The 23,336-nt window shown below is 38.3% G+C and overlaps 1 protein-coding gene across 2 annotated transcripts in view; it reads left to right on the top strand.

Moving 5' to 3' along the window:
- The window catches only part of LOC126469938 (steroidogenic acute regulatory protein-like), a 175,218-nt gene that overhangs the window by 47,978 nt on the left and 103,904 nt on the right, over positions 1-23,336 (top strand). For both annotated transcript variants that reach the window (XM_050097340.1, XM_050097341.1), the window contains one exon: positions 18,855-19,012. In XM_050097340.1, the coding sequence (XP_049953297.1) occupies positions 18,855-19,012 (158 nt within the window). The remainder of the gene's footprint in view (positions 1-18,854; positions 19,013-23,336) is intronic.

The following is a 23,336-nucleotide window of genomic DNA, read 5'->3' as shown; positions in this document are numbered from 1 at the left end:
CAGGATTCATATTGACACTGATTTGCAAAATGATGTGTTAAGAAGCTTTTGTACTTCCCCCATCAGGTAGAAAGCATTATACTGAAAGAGGCATGTACGAGTCACAAAGAGGGAATTCTTTCATCAAATTCCACAAAATGTTCACTGCCTGTGAATATAAGGAAGTTTGCTTTGTGGTCACATGTTGATGGTAGTCTTAACTCAACAGTTGGAGAGGGATATAATTCAAAACTGCATGATGTAACTTTGTAAGAAAATGTGGCTTCTTGTTGAAAAACAACAGGCCAAAATTTTATGACACTCTGGAAGATAGCCAGAAAAAAATATTCTGCATACAATCATCCTGCTCAGATTCTGGAAGAAATTTTAGTTCCACTGGTTGTGTTCTCCACACAGAAATCACTTTTACACCGGGGCAATGTTGATGCTCTTCTTTTTATTCATGGTAGCTGCGTCAGAGACAAACAAGTGAAGTATGCTGAAAGTTTTTCTGACCATTAATTTTCATTATCAATTGTTTGTACTTTTGAAAAAGTTTTTGTTTACTGCACATTTTGTTGCCTATGTTTGATTTAGCTATGCTGTTTTTAAAATTAGTTCTGATTTATTGAAGTGAAATAAAACTCACTTTATTTCCAAATTAATATTTAGCAGCATGGGTGATGTTGGGAGCTTTTGTCAACTCAGTGTTATTCTCTTTTAAAGTTAGTATTTAGAAAAATATCTTATTTTATTCACAATTATCGTGATTGCATTTGTTTTATATATGAGCCGTCAGGTTCCGAAAACATTCATATCCACTTTTGGTCAAAACTGAGTTAGCAGTGGTTTCTTAAGTTACTCCATCCTGTCCACCATGTATTAATACATGATGTTCTAAACTACGTGACATCCCCTTCATTTTAAATACTAAATATCTATGACTGTTCAACACACCATCTCAACCCATCATCATATTCACTAGCCTGTTGATTCCATTACCTGCATTGTTAATATTATCTCCAAAAACTGCCTCATTCCCACACAACCATATTTGATTTAAAGGATGGTGATTCCATAATGCTTGTTATTCATCAACATCAAGTTTATGATAAGAATTAGTGTGTGTTTGAAAGTTTGTGAATATTTGCCATATTCAAGGAAGTGTGGAATGTGTAAGCTCCAAAAAACATCAAAGAAATTTGAATAGTGTACTCAGTTGTTGGCCTGTTCCTTCCTCCACCAGATTGTGTATTCAGATGTATTGAAAAAGCAGCATGCAAGAAAGAAGTCATCGTTTGTCGAAATGAATAATGTCAACATTTTTGAATGAAGGCACTGTCAAAAAATTAGGAAGTGATGCATGTAAAGTAAGAGACTGAAAAGAGCTAGCTAATGCAACACTGAAACATCCACTGCTTGTGCATTTCAAACACTCCAAGTGTAAGTTTAATTACATCAAAAAAAGTAAATTTTCTGTTGTATTAAGGGGAGAAGTATCATACATGTCTGACATTTCAGTGTATCAGTCAATTATTTGGCATTGTTTGGCAACTCTGTTGCCATGACAATGATTTGCAGATGTAGGTCTGATTAGTCCTGCTAAATTTGCATGACTTTTTCCTTTCAGCTCGATGACTAATTTTCACATAATGTTTCACATTGGGTTAATAAAGTAAAGTTTTTTATTCCATAAAAGGTTGTTTCATGCATAAGCTTCTCCTTCTCTCACTTTCCATGTTGCGCGCTATCTGTCATGTGCGATTATGGTAATGAGTGTGTTTACTGCAGCAGTGGCTTGTCCATATAGTTGTAAACTGCTCACTTTCTAAAACGGTAGTTGCTTTGGGAATCCATTCCAATTTTGATGCAAAAGCTCTCTCTTATCACTTCATTTTGCTAGTACTTTAATGGAGCTGCTATCTGTCACAAATAAGTGACAAATCTTAACACTCCAAGCCATACCTCTCCTAGCAGCATCACAGGTGTAGCCACTGTTGCTGTGCGAATACCATCTTACAGCACCAACAAAACAAGAGAAACTCTTATAACAGATTCGAAGCAACTGTCATTGGCAAGAACCTGAATTTTGGTCATCATCTCGGTCACAAATAAGATGGCATAAATCACGGAGGCAATGAACAAGCTTGTTAGGATCCATTACCTGTGGTGGATCTGGAGATGGAAAATGTAGGAAAATGCACAACAGCACAGTTGCCTATTTCTTCTACTTTGTTTCTGCTTAAGTAGTCGTACATTCAGTTTTTACCTGTGAATCCACAGTTTGATTTATTACTGTTTGGCATTGATGTACTAGTCTATTACCCATAATTCTCCATATTTTGGTGGTATTTGTGATATTCTACTTGTGTAAGACCAGACATAGATACAATCTGTTTGAGGTGAACAGTGCATAGTATCTTAAGATTTCTTGACATTTTAGACAGGGTCGTTATGCATGCATTTTTAGTTTGGCTAAAATAAGTACCCATCACAGGCTGAACAAGATAAGTGTGCAATTCATTTGTATTTTTCACTAGTGTAGTCTGATGTTGATTTAAAGCCATCCCCTAGCTCAGTGCCTGGTAGCACAGCTCCACCGAGGGCTGGTTGGAGCAGGTTGTGGATAGCAGTGAGGACATTGTGAGCTGTCCATGAAGTTCTCCATATTACTAGTGGAGTTGAGACTTGGCAGTATTGCTAATGATTTTTGGCATCTTGTGATCATTCACTCACTTTTGGGATTGGTGCTGAGTGATCCTGTTAAATTCTCAAATATGCTCTTATCATACTGAGCCAGTGATATGAAAAGTCCTCGTGTTTATATGACACTGAGATCGTAAATTTAATTTTTTGACCTAGGAAAGTAAATCCACTGTAAAATTTCAGTTGATTTTGTACTTTATGTAGTGAACTGTCCTACTATGACCAGATCAATGGCAGAGCGCTAAATGAAGCAGTGTCATATTTACTCTGTGGCCCAATGCTCACGTCATAATCAAAGGCAAGGGTAGTTGTTGGTTCAGATCTTGTTGGACTAACAATGTGTATGACTTCAGTTTTTTTCTTTTTCTCTGAAAATAGCCCAAGTAGAATTCAGTAATAAAATGATAAGAAAACATTTGAGTTGAGCCACCTTGAATGTTCAGCCTATTTTTATTTGTAATTGTCAGCCTACTTCTATAATGCAATAAACTTAATTTGTTATTAGTTTGTTATTGTTACTGTTATTATTGTTATTTATTAAAACACAAGAGCTTTCTTATCTGTATTTGGTACTAATGCTTATGACCAGTAAATCTGAAAGAAGGGAATGTTGGATGTTTTGCCACACAGAATGCACACATTTACCTTTGCGTGTCGTTTCTAGGGCAAATGACAATGGGAGGCCAGTGATGCAGGCAGAACTCTACAAAAATTTCTTTTGATTTAACACTGTGACAGCACATGAATTTATGTCTTAATATATTACACAACAAATGAAGCTACAGTCAGTTACGGATTTGTGACCATAATGATGGTTTACCATTGGCTCAGCTGCTGGTTATAGTGTTGCAATTGTAAATAGAAGATTGTGTTTGATAATTTTGTTCTGCTGTGGTTCGAATGAGGTATACCAATGAATAAATTAGGGTTTCTTGTTACTTTCATTTACACAACTGCATAAACTAACATGAAAATTCTGGGTAATGAGCCTTGATCCAATACCTCAAGGGAGCAGACATATTGGTCTGCCTTAGAAGTACTAAGCAACAACACACTAAAAAAGAGACTCGAAAGATTTGAAGGAACCATCTGTGGTATGGTTTTGGGTTCTTTCTATCATTTATGGGCCAGACAAGAAGGGAACATTACAAAAGCAATGAACAGGCAAGTTCGTGTGCATTATATGTATAGCTCTCAAAATGAATATCTTACGAAGGCATAGAATTACATGGTGCCCACATTTACAGTTTTATTTCTGTGTTAATGAACATAATTTTCAGTTTCTTCTCTTCTGAATCCTCAAGTTACTGTGTAGCATTGAATAATTAGTTAACTGCATTTATTCCTGCTTCCATCCCCACCAACATACTTCTGCATTCTCATGGTAGTCAGGAAATTCTATTTATATGTGGCACAACCAAGTCTGCACAGTTGATTTTTGAGTTGCAAAGTGGTAATAATAATAATAATAATAATAATAATAATAATAATAATAATGTCATGTGACGAGGGCATCCCGTCAGGTAGACCGCTTGCCTGGTTCAAGTCTTTCGATTTGACGCCACTTCGGCGACTTGCGTGTCAATGGGGATGAAATGATGATGATTAGGACAACACAACACCCAGTCCCTGAGCGGAGAAAATTTCCGACCCAGCTGGGAATCGAACCCGTGCCCTTAGGATTGACAGTCTGTCGCACTGACTGCTCAGCTACTGGGGGCGGACAGTTGCAAAGTGTTTTATGTCGTACTGTTTTGTGACATGGGAGAAGGTTGATTTCCAATTATTTTATTCCACTGAAATAATTTTTCATTGCAAACTATCAAAGAAAGGGTTTCACTCACTTGTATTTTGGGGAAATTGTAAACATGATGGAAAATTATATACCTGAATATTTCACATGCCATATGCTGCCTGAGCGGAAGCTAAAATCACTAACTTTGCCAGCCCCATGCTGGAATTATGTAAAACCAGCATTAACAGCCCCCTTCTGCACTGGAAAGCTTTATAAATGAGGAATTCTAGATTAAATGTAATTGAACGCCTTACATGTAGGTAGATTAAAAGTAATGTTAGAAAGTATCAGGAGATAACCCTGCATAAAAACCAAATGTGCTTGCACCTCTCCTGTGAGAAGCCATGTAAGACAAACACAACAAGCCCCTGTGACAGTGCATTTACTTTCATTTGGGTCCTGAACTGTTCCACTAAATTCACTTGGCATTTCCTTTTCACTTTGATGACTTATTCTACGTAACGCTCGTGTATGATGAGCACTGAGACAGAAAATTTATTTTTGTACTCAAGGAATGCCACACTTCACATAAGCAACAACTGTTTTTATTTTCAACATAGTGTTATGAGGCTATATGACCCATATTCCGATGAGAGAGACCAGCAGGCAGCAGCATCGCATTAGCTCAGTGGTTCCATGCATATTGTGATACAAGGGCAGCATGAGTTCTCAGTTCTAATCAAGGTGAATATCAGTGCACTCTAGGTTCTTATTTTCTCTTTTATTTAATGGAGCTCCAAATTGTTAGAAGAAATTCTTTAACAAGAGCTGAAGAAAACCTGTACACATCTTCTCGCAAGCTCAACTCAGTAAGCTTTGTTAATGGTGACAGATGCCTGCTTTGTGATAACCAAGCTTCCTTGCTAAACAAATGTCTCTGTAGAACTTTAACTCAACTGTCAATGACATGAATTTGAGTTTAGTTTATTACATGGGATGCACATTTCAGGGGATTATTTATGAGGTGAATATAGTTCCTCTGTGCTAAATCTGTGAAATAGCAGTTAGGCACCTCTTTAGATATTTGCTGACAGCAGCATTAGCGACTTCCTTCCTCTCTGGGTAGCTTCAAAAATGGGCAATTTTGTTGATTTAAATGTAATTCAATACCTTAAATATCACTTTTGATCAGTGTTAAGTTCTCTGTGAATTCATAAGTGGACCTAAAATGTGTGTGTGCTTGCTTTGCTGGAGAGCATGCTCTACATAGTGTTCACATGATTTATTGCATAATTTACTATAAGAAATCAAATGATGACAGTGAAACTCATTACACTACAGTTACTCACTGTGGACTGGTGAAAACATGTGAATTCCTGATGAAAAAATTGAATGAAGAATCGCTTCTAAAAGAAAAAGAAATGAAATGTAAAGTATTAATAATGACATTAAACAACACAATGGAGTATTTTGACTGGATTACAGCATAAAATTAGTTCTGAGCCATACTCATATCTTGCATATTAGTGTAATACTATACTCATCGTATAAAAACGGTCGTTTGCCTCTGTTACCATCGAGTGTGAAATGCAAATCAGACATTTTTTGTGGAGCATCACTCAACAGCAGTAAACCGTTTTATATTCTCCAAAGCGATGAACTGTTGCTGTCACTTTCAACATAGGGTGAGGCAGCACAGCTCTGCCATGCCAGCAATTGCCGGTTGCCAGCAAATGGGATCTGGAGAGGTCTGATGCATGCCACATTCAGAAGCAGACAGTCTGCTGAGAAATCTTTCACAAAATATTATTGGTGTATCAGAAAGTGAAATACAGTGTAGCTGTGTTACCATTACACTCAGAACTTTAGCTATAAAAATTTAGGCAACGAGTGGTTTTGATCATGAAACATTGCATTCAAACAGTGTGCTGTTTACTGCTAGACCATGGCTGTAGATATAGCTTAACAACTGGAACAGTAGACAAGACTTCTTCCAGGAACTGCTGCGGCCCACATTGTTGCCAGATTCTGCACATAGCCAGACTTTTCAGCGTGGCCAGTTTGTCACCTGTCACAATTGGCGCAGACTTAGACTCTATGGCGGTTGGCTGGTAGCCATGTCTTACGTCAATTAGTGTAGATGTCTGTAGTCTTGGAACATACTGAAATCTCCATGTCACAGTACCATGGTATCACAGTAATGTTGCAAAGCAATGTAAATGGAACGAGCATGTGAGGATTGTGATACATAAGGCAAATGGTCAACATTGGTTTATTGGGAGAATTGTGGGAAAGTGTGGTTCATCTGTAAAGGAGACTGCATATATGGCGCTAGCGCAAAATATTCTTGAGTATGGCTCAAACGTTTGGGGGCTGTAAAAGAAGACATCAAGGCAATTCGGAGGTGGTCTGCTAGATTTGTTACTGGTAAGTTTGAACAACATGTGTTGTAGAGATGCTTCAGGAACTCAAATCGGAATCCCAGGAGAGAAGACAATATTCTTTTCGAGGAACACATTGAGAAAATGTAGAGAACCAGCATTTGAGAGTGACTATAGAATGATTCTACTGCCTCCAACATACATTGCACGTAAGGACTATGAAGTTATGATTCGAGAACGTAGGGCTCGTAAGAAGGCATATAGACAGTCATTTTTCCCTCGTTATGTTAGCGCATGGAACGGAAAAGGAAATGAGGCACAGGATACCCTTGTGACGCATTGTACAGTGGATTTGCAGAGTATTGATGTAGATGAGGTTGCTAGAGGAGCTGAGACAAAATGAACTGCATCATTTGGCACCTCTAGGAGCATGCTGTGAGACAGTTGTTCGGGTATTTCAATGTGTACCAGGACTGCAGACATGTACCTGCAAACAAATGAAAATTAATTATGTAACCTTATTTTTTTGAGGTTACAGTCAAAACCTTATGATTATATGTTGTATAAGCGCAGCTGCTGCAGTACAAGCATGAAAAGATACACCTGGGAAATATGCAGTGTGGTGTCCTTCTAAGATTGACTTGAATAGTTGGAACTACAGAAACAGAAATATTATTAGAAATTCTGGGATTAAATCTGTCCAGTATAACTGTCATGTACAGAGTAGCATGTTACTGGTTGTGGGAAGGTAACATTGTGAAAGTGATACAGATTACTGGGGGCCACATGACGAATGTAATTCATTTGAAGTACTGGAAAACTGGATGGTGACAAGGGTACCAAGATAATGACACTGGATGTAATGCTTGTGAAATGTTCCCAGACATTTTTTTATGCATAGATCTATGCCATATTAACCCAAACAGAGGCAGGATCCCTCTCATAATTGGACATGGACAGTATCCTCCCAATTTGTTTGGAACTACAGAAGACAATCATATAAATCTGAATATGGCATATTAAAGCATTCTGTGAAAAGTGATAGTAGGGGCAACAACAGTGTTGTGGACCTCTGCAGTGCATTTAGAAATCCTGGTATATGGGCCCGGCCCCTGTAAATGAGACTGCCGCCGTTGGATAAGCAGCTGAGCAGCAAGTCGTATACTCCTAGCTCACTCATTTGTTACATAGTTTAATTCTTAATTTCTTTGCGTGTTTTTGGTTCTTGCATTGTTTAATTCATAAATTTCGGGCATATTATAGTATTTGAGAGTGTAGCATCGTGTTTTAGTACCTGAATAGTGTAATTTCGCTTAGTCTCCTTCCGCCACCGAGCAGTGTCAGCAGTGCGCAAGTAGCAGCATTACTGCATTTACTAGGCAATCTTGTATTTTAATAACCGTTTAAATTTTGTCGATTTGTTTGCGCTCTCTGTAGATCAGTTCAGACGTTCTTAGCAAAACAGTTTTTAGCATGGATAGGGACTGCAACTGCTGTGTTCGGATGCAGGCTGAGTTGGCATCCCTTCGCTCCCAGCTTCAGGCAGTGTTGGCTTCGGTCACACAGCTTGAGGCTGTTGCCAATGGGCATCACTGTGGGGGTCGGGATGGGGGTTTGTCGGGGACGGCCAGCTCGTCCCACGCATCCCCTGATCGGACTACGACTGTGGTTGCCCGGGATACTGCCCGCATTGAGGCTGATCCCTCACCTGTGGTAGAGTGGGAGGTCGTTTCAAGGTGTGGCAGGGGGCGAAAGACATTCCGGAGGGCTGAACGGAAAGCCTCTCCAGTTTGTCTGACGAACCGGTTTCAGGCTCTGTCTCAGGCTGATACTGATCTTCGGCCTGACATGGCTGCTTGTCCTGTTCCAGAGGTTGCCCCTCAGTCTGCAAGATCCGGGCAGTTGCAGAGGGTGGGCTTACTGGTAGTTGGGAGCTCCAACGTCAGGCGCGTAATGGGGCCCCTTAGGGAAATGGCAGCAAGAGAGGGGAAGAAAACCAATGTGCACTCCGTGTGCATACCGGGGGGAGTCATTCCAGATGTGGAAAGGGTCCTTCCGGATGCCATGAAGGGTACAGGGTGCACCCATCTGCAGGTGGTCGCTCATGTCGGCACCAATGATGTGTGTCGCTATGGATCGGAGGAAATCCTCTCTGGCTTCCGGCGGCTATCTGATTTGGTGAAGACTGCCAGTCTCGCTAGCGGGATGAAAGCAGAGCTCACCATCTGCAGCATCGTCGACAGGACTGACTGCGGACCTTTGGTACAGAGCCGAGTGGAGGGTCTGAATCAGAGGCTGAGACGGTTCTGCGACCGTGTGGGCTGCAGATTCCTCGACTTGCGCCATAGGGTGGTGGGGTTTCGGGTTCCGCTGGATAGGTCAGGAGTCCACTACACGCAACAAGCGGCTACACGGGTAGCAGGGGTTGTGTGCCGTGGGCTGGGCGGTTTTTTAGGTTAGATGGCCTTGGGCAAGTACAGAAAGGGCAACAGCCTCAACGGGTGCGGGGCAAAGTCAGGACATGCGGGGACCAAGCACCAATCGGTATTGTAATTGTCAACTGTCGAAGCTGCGTTGGTAAAGTACCGGAACTTCAAGCGCTGATAGAAAGCACCGAAGCTGAAATCGTTATAGGTACAGAAAGCTGGCTTAAGCCAGAGATAAATTCTGCCGAAATTTTTACAAAGGTACAGACGGTGTTTAGAAAGGATAGATTGCATGCAACCGGTGGTGGGGTGTTCATCGCTGTTAGTAGTAGTTCATCCTGTAGTGAAGTAGAAGTGGATAGTTCCTGTGAATTATTATGGGTGGAGGTTACACTAAACAACCGAACTAGGTTAATAATTGGCTCCTTTTACCGACCTCCTGACTCAGCAGCATTAGTGGCAGAACAACTGAGAGAAAATTTGGAATACATTTCACATAAATTTTCTCAGCATGTTATAGTCTTAGGTGGAGATTTCAATTTACCAGATATAGACTGGGACACTCAGATGTTTAGGACGGGTGGTAGGGACAGAGCATCGAGTGACATTATACTGAGTGCACTATCCGAAAATTACCTCGAGCAATTAAACAGAGAACCGACTCGTGGAGATAACATATTGGACCTACTGATAACAAACAGACCCGAACTTTTCGAATCTGTATGTACAGAACAGGGAATCAGTGATCATAAGGCCGTTGCAGCATCCCTGAATATGGAAGTTAATAGGAATGTAAAAAAAGGGAGGAAGGTTTATCTGTTTAGCAAGAGTAATAGAAGGCAGATTTCAGACTACCTAACAGATCAAAACGAAAATTTCTGTTCCGACACTGACAATGTTGAGTGTTTATGGAAAAAGTTCAAGGCAATCGTAAAATGCGTTTTAGACAGGTACGTGCCGAGTAAAACTGTGAGGGACGGGAAAAACCCACCGTGGTACAACAACAAAGTTAGGAAACTACTGCGAAAGCAAAGAGAGCTCCACTCCAAGTTTAAACGCAGCCAAAACCTCTCAGACAAACAGAAGCTAAACGATGTCAAAGTTAGCGTAAGGAGGGCTATGCGTGAAGCGTTCATTGAATTCGAAAGTAAAATTCTATGTACCGACTTGACAGAAAATCCTAGGAAGTTCTGGTCTTACGTTAAATCAGTAAGTGGCTCGAAACAGCATATCCAGACACTACGGGATGATGATGGCATTGAAACAGAGGATGACACGCGTAAAGCTGAAATACTAAACACCTTTTTCCAAAGCTGTTTCACAGAGGAAGACCGCACTGCAGTTCCTTCTCTAAATCCTCGCACAAACGAAAAAATGGCTGACATCGAAATAAGTGTCCAAGGAATAGAAAAGCAACTGGAATCACTCAATAGAGGAAAGTCCACTGGACCTGACGGGATACCAATTCGATTCTACACAGAGTACGCGAAAGAACTTGCCCCCCTTCTAACAGCCGTGTACCGCAAGTCTCTAGAGGAACGGAGGGTTCCAAATGATTGGAAAAGAGCACAGATAGTCCCAGTCTTCAAGAAGGGTCGTCGAGCAGATGCGCAAAACTATAGACCTATATCTCTTACGTCGATCTCTTGTAGAATTTTAGAACATGTTTTTTGCTCGCGTATCATGTCATTTCTGGAAACCCAGAATCTACTATGTAGGAATAAACATGGATTCCGGAAACAGCGATCGTGTGAGACCCAACTCGCCTTATTTGTTCATGAGACCCAGAAAATATTAGATACAGGCTCCCAGGTAGATGCTATTTTTCTTGACTTCCGGAAGGCGTTCAATACAGTTCCGCACTGTCGCCTGATAAACAAAGTAAGAGCCTACGGAATATCAGACCAGCTGTGTGGCTGGATTGAAGAGTTTTTAGCAAACAGAACACAGCATGTTGTTATCAATGGAGAGACGTCTACAGACGTTAAAGTAACCTCTGGCGTGCCACAGGGGAGTGTTATGGGACCATTGCTTTTCACAATATATATAAATGACTTAGTAGATAGTGTCGGAAGTTCCATGCGGCTTTTCGCGGATGATGCTGTAGTATACAGAGAAGTTGCTGCATTAGAAAATTGTAGCGAAATACAGGAAGATCTGCAGCGGATAGGCACTTGGTGCAGGGAGTGGCAACTGACCCTTAACATAGACAAATGTAATGTATTGCGAATACATAGAAAGAAGGATCCTTTATTGTATGATTATATGATAGCAGAACAAACACTGGTAGCAGTTACTTCTGTAAAATATCTGGGAGTATGCGTACGGAACGATTTGAAGTGGAATGATCATATAAAACTAATTGTTGGTAAGGCGGGTACCAGGTTGAGATTCATTGGGAGAGTGCTTAGAAAATGTAGTCCATCAACAAAGGAGGTGGCTTACAAAACACTCGTTCGACCTATACTTGAGTATTGCTCATCAGTGTGGGATCCGTACCAGGTCGGGTTGACGGAGGAGATAGAGAAGATCCAAAGAAGAGCGGCGCGTTTCGTCACTGGGTTATTTGGTAACCGTGATAGCGTTACGGAGATGTTTAATAAACTCAAGTGGCAGACTCTGCAAGAGAGGCGCTCTGCATCGCGGTGTAGCTTGCTCGCCAAGTTTCGAGAGGGTGCGTTTCTGGATGAGGTATCGAATATATTGCTTCCCCCTACTTATACTTCCCGAGGAGATCACGAATGTAAAATTAGAGAGATTAGAGCGCGCACGGAGGCTTTCAGACAGTCGTTCTTCCCGCGAACCATACGCGACTGGAACAGGAAAGGGAGGTAATGACAGTGGCACGTAAAGTGCCCTCCGCCACACACCGTTGGGTGGCTTGCGGAGTATCAATGTAGATGTAGATGTAGAACCAAAATTTCCACAGGGAACTGTTAAGGTTTCAAACAATGAAGCACTTCTCAGGTTACTTCAGTTCTGTGTTCATGATATTGCAGTTTCTTGCTTTGGTTTCCCTGAGAACCTACAAACTATGTGTCTTCTGGAGGTGTTGAGTTTATGGCATTCAGACAGAATTCGTGCATTGTGCATTATCATCCTCACATGCAGACTGAGTAAGAGATAACTTTCCCAACTCTAGTAGTTTTTGGGGGTACTTGCCAGGTCATTATCTGAAGGAAATTTCTCGTAATGATATCATTGTATAAAACATTCTTGATTTTCTTGCCACATCAAATCAAATTTGATGTGGCAAGAAAACTTAAAATGTTTATCACCAGGTCATTGTATGGCATAGTGCTTTCTATCCTTTCTTCATCCTGGCTATGTGTCAGCACACTGCAGCTTCATGCTGAGACTAAAACACACCAAAAAGAAGTATTAAACATGGCTGTGATCTAGTAACTTTACGAGTCTGAATAGGCTGAAAAAATAAAAAAATCAGCCAACCAGTTGCATACCAAAGGTTTATTGGACCCCTGACCTAGGTTTTGATATTTATAAAAATATATTCATCAGATGGAGTGGGCCTTGGTACATCGCATGGTTGTAAATTACATTAGCTGAAGTTGAGCAGCTCTTGTTGTATATAAAATTGATATAAAAACCAGAAACATCACATGCCATGGCTTAAGATAGTAGCCAGATTACACTACGTGTATGCAGAATAAATGCTCAAATGTATTTGCCCACTGGTAAAGGCTCTTGTCTACATAAACATTATAACAGGAGTCCATGTGATGTTTCTGGTGACGAGCTGTTCGGCTCCATCTACCACATGATGTAACAAGGCCCACTCCTTCTGAAGAAGACATTTTTATAAATATTGAGACCTAGAGCAAGGGATAAATAAACCTTTAGTTGCAACTAATTGGCTGATTTTTTTTTTTTGTTCAACCTCTTCCATGAAGAAGTATCATATGAATGTGAAGTAGTGTGCTGTGACTCAAGTATTACTGAGGGCACACACAGCTGGAAGGCAGTTGCATTTAAGTTCAGTTTTGAAAACTGTTGAGGGCTCTTAGGTATTATGTTGCAACATTATTTCATGTTTTTTTCTCTCATTTTAATTTTTACTTTATTTCTGTCCCTCTTGTGTTTTGGTTTTGTATGAAGTTGAATATTATTGTAATATTTGTCAATTATACTTCTGTTAGCACAGATTGAAAAGAAGGATGTATTATACATTGTGTTACAGCCAAAGAGGAAATAACATAATTTTTTATCCCCAGTAATTAAAAATGTTTAATGAACCCTTCTAACATCTTTTGGATAACTGCGCACACTGTTGAAGGGGTAGTTGCAAATGTGGATTGTATCTAGTAGTTGTGTCTGACTTTTAGGGTGAGACTTCAAGAATTGCTGATGATGTGTTCATGGCTGTTGTAGTGGTGGTTGATGTAAAACAGTGATTATAGCTGTCCATAACAGTACATAAGTACTTCTTAAGGGAAAGATTTCTCTCATTTGGAATCCTTCCATGAGGATGAGGATGATTATCCACAATATTGACTGTGTTGGTTCTTCAAACTGTAAGCTACCATTGTATGTTGTACAGTCATATTATGAAGCCATCTTCAGTGCTATATGTTCTTTACTGCCAGCATCTAGTGCATCACTTCTGTTTGGTATGCTTTAACACAATGATGTGACAGATGCAGTGTAGCTACTTTCTGTGCTTACTGGTGGGTATCTTTCTCACTGCTGTTGCCAAGGGCTGAGTGGTATATACAAGATACATTCATCAGATATTGTCCTCTATTACAGGGCATCATATTGGATAGGGCATGAACAATACAATATAGTATATTAGATCACAGGAATCCAGATTTCTGATGAGGGACACCTCAGAATATGGAGATTGGATGAATTGCAATGTGTTTGGTACACTTGAAGTACTATGAGGCAGCTGTGCAGTATATTATCAAATGTTAAGGACATACTAATTTTGTGTAGTACTTTTTCTACTTCAGATAGGTCATGGATCACATGCCAAACATGTGACTCAAACAGGTGATAGTGCTGTACCCATCTATGTACGTGGAGAAGAAAGTCCCAGCAGTTGTTGTTCTGAGTGTCCCTACTTCCAGTAAGAGGGGGACTGTAGAAAATTTCATCGAAGCTTGAGAAAAAAGTAAAAAAATAAACATTGTAGAAACCAAATTTGTGGACTGAAGGTAACTCTATCACAAATTGCATATCAAAGAAACAGCTGCACCACTATCAGTCCTTAAGGCCAAATGGATGCTCAGGAAATCATCCACACATCAGTTGGATAGATCAGCTAATTCATATTAGGAGATTAATTAGAAATGATCTTTCCACAGTGGAAACATAGTAACTAGGATTGAAATGATGTGATGTAAACTGAAATTTTAAGGCTAGGTGTACAAAATAATATTGGTAACTCACATAGGTATGCATAAACCCATGGATTATGTGGTATGCTCCTATCAGTGGGGTCCATGCACACATGATTATTATTATTTCTTTCTTGTCTCAGACGTTATGTCTGGTTAAAAATGGAAGGTGACGCGGACCTTGATCAAGCGTGACTTCCTTTTAACTGTACGGTATATGTTACATTGCATTTAGGAACTTTCGGGTAATTGAACAATTGTCAATAACTACAGATTTCTGTAGTTGTATATATAAGTTTGGATGTAGCTGTATTGCATTGATGTACTGATGGATATTGTGTGGTATGACTCCTGTAGTTGATAGTATAATTGGTATAATGTCAACTTTATCCTGATGCCACATGTCCTTGACTTCCTCAGCCAGTTGGATGTATTTTTCAATTTTTTTCTCCTGTTTTCTTTTGTATATTTGTTGTATTGGGTATGGATATTTCGATTAGTTGTGTTAATTTCTTCTTTTTATTGGTGAGTATGATTTCAGGTTTGTTATGTGGTGTTGTTTTATCTGTTATAATGGTTCTGTTCCAGTATAATTTGTATTCATCATTCTCCAGTACATTTTGTGGTGCATACTTGTATGTGGGAACATGTTGTTTTATAAGTTTATGTTGTAAGGCAAGCTGTTGATGTATTATTTTTGCTACATTGTCATGTCTTCTGGGGTATTCTGCATTTGCTAGTATTGTACATCCACTTGTGATGTGATCTACTGTTTCTATTTGTTGTTTGCAAAGTCTGCATTTATCTGTTGTGGTATTGGGATCTTTAATAATATGCTTGCTGTAAGATCTGGTGTTTATTGTTTGATCCTGTATTGCAATCATGAATCCTTCCGTCTCACTGTGTATATTGCCTTTTCTTAGCCATGTGTTGGATGCGTCTTGATCGATGTGTGGCTGTGTTAGATGATACGGGTGCTTGCCATGTAGTGTTTTCTTTTTCCAATTTACTTTCTTCGTATCTGTTGATGTTATGTGATCTAAAGGGTTGTAGAAGTGGTTATGAAATTGCAGTGGTGTAGCCGATGTATTTATATGAGTGATTGCTTTGTGTATTTTGCTAGTTTCTGCTCGTTCTATAAAGAATTTTCTTAAATTGTCTGCCTGTCCATAATGTAGGTTTTTTTATGTCGATAAATCCCCTTCCTCCTTCCTTTCTGCTTAATGTGAATCTTTCAGTTGCTGAATGTATGTGATGTATTCTATATTTGTGGCCTTGTGATCGTGTAAGTGTATTGAGTGCTTCTAGGTCTGTGTTACTCCATTTCACTACTCCAAACGAGTAGGTCAATATTGGTATAGCATAAGTATTTATAGCTTTTGCCTTGTTTCTTGCTGTCAATTCTGTTTTCAGTATTTTTGTTAGTCTTTGTCTATATTTTTCTTTTAGTTCTTCTTTAATATTTGTATTATCTATTCCTATTTTTTGTCTGTATCCTAGATATTTATAGGCATCTGTTTTTTCCATCGCTTCTATGCAGTCGCTGTGGTTACCCAATATGTAATCTTCTTGTTTAGTGTGTTTTCCCTTGACTATGCTATTTTTCTTACATTTGTCTGTTCCAAAAGCCATATTTATATCATTGCTGAATACTTCTGTTATCTTTAGTAATTGGTTGAGTTGTTGCTGCCAGTAGTTTTAGATCATCCATGTATAGCAGATGTGTGATTTTGTGTGGGTATGTTCCAGTAATATTGTATCCATAATTTGTATTATTTAGCATGTTGGATAGTGGGTTCAGAGCAAGGCAGAACCAGAAAGGACTTAATGAGTCTCCTTGGTATATTCCACGCTTAATCTGTATTGGCTGTGATGTGATATTATTTGAATTTGTTTGGATATTAAGTGTGGTTTTCCAATTTTTCATTACTATGTTTAGGAACTGTATCAATTTAGGATCTACTTTGTATATTTCCAATATTTGTAGTAACCATGAGTGGGGTACACTATCAAAAGCTTTTTGGTAATAAATGTATGCATAGTGTAGTGACCTTTGTTTAGTTTTAGCTTGATATGTCACCTCTGCATCTATTATCAGTTGCTCTTTACATCCTCGTGCTCCTTTGCAACAGCCTTTTTGTTCTTCATTTATAATTTTGTTCTGTGTTGTATGTGTCATTAATTTCTGTGTAATGACTGAAGTTAATATTTTGTATATTGTTGGTAGGCATGTTATGGGGCGATATTTAGCTGGGTTTGCTGTCTCTGCTTGATCTTTAGGTTTCAGATGAGTTATTCCATGTGTAAGTGTATCAGGGAATGTGTAATGGGTCTGCAATGTAACTGTTAAATAATTTAGTTAGATGTGAATGTATTGAGGTGAATTTCTTTAACAAGAAATTTGCTATTTTATCATTTCCAGGGGCTTTCCAATTGTGAGTAGAATTAATTGCTTGGGTGACTTCATGTTGCAAAATTATCACTTCAAGCATTTGTGGTATCATCTTGTACGTATCTGTTTCTGCTTGTATCCACCGTGCATGCCTGTTATGTTGTACCGGGTTTGACCATATGTTGCTCCAGAAGTGTTCCATGTTTGTTATGTTTGGTGGATTGTCTATTTTAATGTGTGTGTTATCTATTGTCTGGTAAAATTTCTTTTGGTTTGTGTTGAATGTTTGGTTTTGTTTCCTTCTATTTTCACTTTTTTGTATCTTTATTATTATTATTATTATTATTATTATTATTATTATTTTAGTTGGAGGTATAGTTACAACTGGTAGAAGCTTGGTAAATCTCATGCACCTCCATGGTAGCCAATAACTCTTAATTTAGAAGAAAGGAACATTATATTAGTATCAAAAATTATTAAAATAAAATATTAATTAATAGTAAAGAAACAAAACAAAAATTAGGTAAGTAAATTTAATCTTAAAATTTCACAAGTTTTTGTAGTTAATAAACAGCTACTGGTTGCCTCGGAAGTGCTTGAGGTTTATCACCCGTGTACTAAATGTAATAATATCTACATCTAAAGCTATTACTATTATACCATTCATGTGCCTCTCACTCCCTCCTTTGATAACTGCTTATCCTCTTAAACCATGAGTTAACTCACACATGTAAGTGCAGCCAGTGACATTCTGTAAAAATATGAGAGATTTGGTTTGCATCACATAACGTCAGTCCTAGTTATTATGTTTCCTCTGTGAAAGCATCACTTCTGGTCTGATTTAGTTTGTCTAGCCAGTTGTTACTTGGACAATTTCCTAAGTATCTACTTGATCTTAAGGGCTAATAGTATATTTGATATGCAAAGATAAAAAATTGTAAGGAATATCTGCTTATACCATAGCAAAGGCTACTGTGTAGTACCTGTGTTGTACTAAAATTTTAGTGACCTTCATCCATCATAATCGCTCAGATAACACTTTGTTGTTGTCTTCCCAACAGTACTATTACTATGTTCAGCAAGACTATTGGAACACAATTGATTGCTGCCACTTTGAACAGTTTGTTAGAATTGGAAAAATTTTATATTGCAGGAAATTTTTGCTGATAAAGTGATCTCTACAACATTGTTGGATGAGCCGCTTATTACATTACTGCAAAGTAGTAATGGCTATAGAAATTATGTTATTGCCCCGCAATTGTAAAGTACTGTATCCTAGTAGTACTATCCTCTTTAAATTAAATTCATCTAAATGACTGCAGTCTGATTAGTGATGTGATACTAACGTAACTGCTTCTGATTTTTTCCATTTTTATTCAAACTGTGCTATGGCTGCTGCATTATGTTTGTGTAATCTAACTTATATAAAATTCGCTTTTTGTCCTTATCCAAGTTTATTATTTTGATTTGATTTTCTTCCTACATTAGAATTTTGTCCATTGTATTTCACAGATTTGGTTTATTTGTTATGAAAAATTCTTTTATATGTGATGTAGTATAGTTTAATAGTACCAAATATAACCAGTCAGTCTAGTGTACAGATCCTTTTACTTATGTGTTAGTAAAATCATTAATACATATTTTGTGTTAAGACTAATTTTTAGATCCCTGATATTGTTTAATTATGTGAATCATTATTTTTACAGCTGTATTTTTCAATATATATATGTTTACCATTTCCTGGTTATTGCATGAGAAATGTTCCTTTGTGTAGTAAAAATGTAAACATCTTTAACTGTGGGGAAAAAACCCTGTTAATCCAGAGAGGCACAATTCCATTTGTTGCAACGGTAATTGTCTGCTTTCTTTTCACAGATTACAGTATAAATACGCAAGCTGAACACCTGTCATCCACAGATTTAGTGACAGGTATACGACAAGATGGACGCATGTCAGTTGTGCGTAGATTCTTCTGTTTATTTGTGACTTTTGATCTCCTCTTCACTGTCTTGATGTGGCTAATATGTATAATGGTAATTATTTTGTTGTTTTCATTGTACTGAAAATATATTAGCATGTACTACTTTGTTTTTGATACGATTATGCTCATTTGTTGCATGTGGGTACGGCTAGACAGTTTTTTTATGTAACTTTTTTGTGCTCACTGTTAGTGACCAGAATGATTCTAGTTGGAAAAGAAACATAAAGATAATCTTGAAGATTCTAGCCACCATCCAAAATTCTCTCAGTGACATGATTCTCTTTCCAAACAGTTACAGCATCTTGCTCATCAAGCTTCCATCTAGTTTTAGATGACTAACAATACATGTCTTTGCATGGCTACTATTGTGCAGAGCCAAAAAAAAAAAAAAAAAAAAAAAAAAAGAGAGAGAGAGAGAGAGAGAGAGAGAGAGAGAGAGAGAGAGAAAAGCAGCATTTGTCTTACAAATTACGACTATTGTAGATTTGCACCCAAAAACTTATTGTTCATGACCTGTTTTGTGTGTCATAACTGAATACTGTAAATTTAATTGTGTGTAGCCATTATAGTTTGCTTCGACCTGATGTAAGCAAATAAACACAGTAGTTTACCATTTTTATTTTTGTGAAATAAGAAAACCTAAAGTAATTGACTGTATGGCCTCAGATTTAGCGTTACTGTATTTTGCTGTGTGTGTGTGTGTGTGTGTGTGTGTGTGTGTGTGTGTGTGTGTGTGTGTGTGTGTGTGTGTGTGTGTAGTGTGTAGTGTGTAGTGTTATGCAGCTCATGTTGTCCAACAGACTCATATGTTGCTGTAACTAGTTGCTCAAGTCAGCTTGATATTGTTACGGAAGTCAAAAAATCAGTGCATTGTGGTCGAAACTACCATATATCTCCATTTTCATCCCAGAGAGCACAGAGAAACATTTCCTACTTGCCTCCCAAATACTGAGGAGAGAAGATGCAAAGGAGAACTTGGGGATTTACCATACATTCAATTATTAAACACAGAAGTCGCGGAAATGCTCATTCAACTCTAGTGGCAGATGTGACATGGTACTGTGCATCATACCGTGCTTTAGTGGTAAAAATTCTGATATTGTATGTCCCTACATATGTTATGTGAAAAAAACCATGACGGTGAAATTAAAGATATTCAAGCTCATATGGAGACTTACATACAGTTGTTCTCCCTATGCACCAATCACAGCTGCAACAGGAAATAGGGGAAGTAACAGTGGTACATGAAGTACACTCTGTCATGCGCTGTAAGGTGGCTTGCAAAGTACAGATGTAGATGCTGCTGCTATGAAATAGAAACTTGTGTCTATACCATTAAGATTCACATGAATCTTTCTGTAGGTATCCTTATATCTAAAAACAGTTTTACACCTGTCTTTTTTTATGTAGAAGGACAACTTTTTGCATTTAATCCCCTACTTGTATGATATTCAGTATTAATCAAAATGTTATGAAGAATTAATTTTTTAAGCTGCAAAGGATTCTTGCAATTTTGTGTGATACTTTCTTTTTTTTCCTGTAACTTAAACCAGTACCTTCACCTTTGTGCTCACACACAGTAATCTGCATAATGTATACCAACATTTGTCTCTCTCTACTGTTTGTTTCCTTCTGGTTCTTTCAGTACAACCTAAATACATAAGATAATTGTATGTAATGTATGCAGTCATTACATATTCATTATGTAAGTGCTCTTCTCAAACAGCACTACATTAGTGCATTTATTATTTTGTGTTATAACAGTCAGTTTAATTTTTACACATCTTTGCTGCAATAAACTACAAAATACTTCCTATGAAGTCTGACTTTCATAGAGTTTTCATCTTGTTTCTTTCTGCTGTGTTCAAAATAAAATTATATTAACTCTTTTTTTATATTAGAGATTTGTTTTTATCTCTGACTTGTCTTTTTGGAGACAACTTCTCTATTTAGTGTCAGTTTGATTTTTTTCAGTTCTGTTTGTCTCCTATATTTTCTGATTTTGCCTACATACCCTTCCTAACTTTCGTATTTATTTTTGTCCTAAGGCCAAATTTTTCATTGAAGTATGTCTTTATTTCAGGAATTCATTGACTTCAGTTTCTTTTAAATCAGAACTCTGTATATTTTTAACATTTTTTATCCTTTTCTTCCATGTGGTTATGAATATGGCTTTTTCATATACTGTATTCATGACTTTCTCACATTAATATAAAATAGAAACTAGAGGGAAAAAGAAGGCAGCTTTGAGATCCTCCGTTTTTTTGCCACCGTCTTTCATTGGAGTTACTATGTGCATATAATTGTGATAAATACCTTAATTGTCTTTATAAATGTGGTAGGAAAGTTCTGGTAGACTGTATTTAATTTGGGAGTAAAGGATATCACTCACTAAATAACAGAAGCATTTGGTTATCATATGATAGTGTCCATAAGTTAAGCATAATTGGAAATGAGAAGCCAGCCGCTGCGGCTGAGTGGTTCTAGGTGCTTCAGTCTGGAACCATGCTGCTGGTACGGCTGCAGGTTTGAATCTTGCCTCAGGTATGGATGTGTGTGATGCCCTTAGGTTAGTTAGGTTTAATTAGTTCTAAGACTAGGGGACTGATGACCTCAGATGTTACGTCCTATAGTGCTTAGAGCCATTTGAAGCATTTTTGGAAATGAGAATAACAGAGAGAAAATATTAGCAACCACTGTGAATGACTGTCAGTATTTTGCCATATGTTGGAATTGTGCTATTTGTACGGGAGAAAATCACACTTTGCTTGGAGTAGATGTGGGGCATCTGTGTTGCATGTAGCTTCTGGCTAAAGTTTGCTATGTTTTGCTGCTGAGAAGTAATTTTGACATTGTTTTGTAGGGTAGAGTTCATATGTTCATTGAAGGCAGATTAGATGCAGACCATAGTTTGATCAGCCACAAAGCGTCATTTCGAGCCTTTGATATGGTTCCAAAAACAGGAATAGTTCATTGTAGACTATCCCAAGGTTGACTGAGAGTGACTACTCCGTAACAGAACTGATAACTGACCTTAACTGCACAACAAAATCCACTAATGTTTGGAAGACAGGTTGACTTACCAAACGAAAGCGCTGGCAGGTCGAAAGACACACAAACATACACACAAAATTCAAGCTTTCGCAACAAACTGTTGCCTAATCAGGAAAGAGGGAAGGAGAGGGAAAGACGAAAGGATGTGGGTTTTAAGGGAGAGGGTAAGGAGTCATTCCATTCCCCGGAGCCCACAAGTCTGCTTGTGTTTGTATATGTGTGGATGGACATGTGTGTGTGCGCGAGTGTATACCCGTCCTTTTTTCCCCCTAAGGTAAGTCTTTCCGCTCCCGGGATTGGAATGACTCCTTACCCTCTCCCTTAAAACCCACATCCTTTCGTCTTTCCCTCTCCTTCCCTCTTTCCTGATGAGGCAACAGTTTGTTGCGAAAGCTTGAATTTTGTGTGTATGTTTGTGTTTGTTTGTGTGTCTTTCGACCTGCCAGCGCTTTTGTTTGGTAAGTCACATCATCTTTGTTTTTTGATATATTTTTCCCACGTGGAATGTTTCTCTCTCTCTCTCTCTCTCTCTCTCTCTCTCTCTCTCTCTCTCTCTCTATATATATATATATATATATATTTTTTTTTTTTTTTTGATGGAGTTGTAGTGTGGGGAGGTATCATGTTGGGTGAGCTGATAGAGCTTCACATCTTCATAAGTGAGAGAGTGAATACCCATCAACATTGAGCTATTCTGCCTGAATAACTTCTGACAGGCGAAGGTAACAACTACATGGAGATGCTGGTGAGATCTGAATCCTATAGAGCACTTATGGGATGCATTGGAGAGACAAATTGTAACATGTCAGCCATTCCTGAAGACACATACAAACTTCCATACAATTATTTCTCAGGAAGAGGACCAATTGATGATAATGCTGTCAAACCACCCTATAAAGAACCTGCTAGATTGCAACCAAACATGAGTAGCAAGGGCTAAGCATGTACCCTATTACCTATTTTGTTGTTATGGAAGAGTTTTTTTTCCTGTTTTTGTAGCTTTATGGTTTGTATCTTGGGTATTAGAACTTTTATAATTATATGTTTTGAATACTAATGTTATGAATAATTTGTTATTTAGCTTTATCTTACTCTGTAACCATTCTGACATTCTATTTGGTTAATATACTCTCATTCAGTCATCTCGAGTATGCTTAAAATTTGGACACTAGTGCAGCTTTCACTAGTATTGCATTAAAGAAAACGAGAGAGACATTTGAGTTGTTTGCAGTGTGGTCGTAGTTACATCTTTGTCTTCTGCTGCAGGGCAAAGCTTCCAGTGCAGTTAGCACTAAGTACTATCAGCACTGGTTGCTATTGTA

The sequence above is a fragment of the Schistocerca serialis genome, chromosome 3 (genome assembly GCF_023864345.2).
Source record: "Schistocerca serialis cubense isolate TAMUIC-IGC-003099 chromosome 3, iqSchSeri2.2, whole genome shotgun sequence".
Classification (NCBI taxonomy): Eukaryota; Metazoa; Arthropoda; class Insecta; order Orthoptera; family Acrididae; genus Schistocerca; species Schistocerca serialis.
Note: the sequence above shows the minus strand (reverse complement) of the source record. Positions and strands in the feature narration are given on the sequence as shown.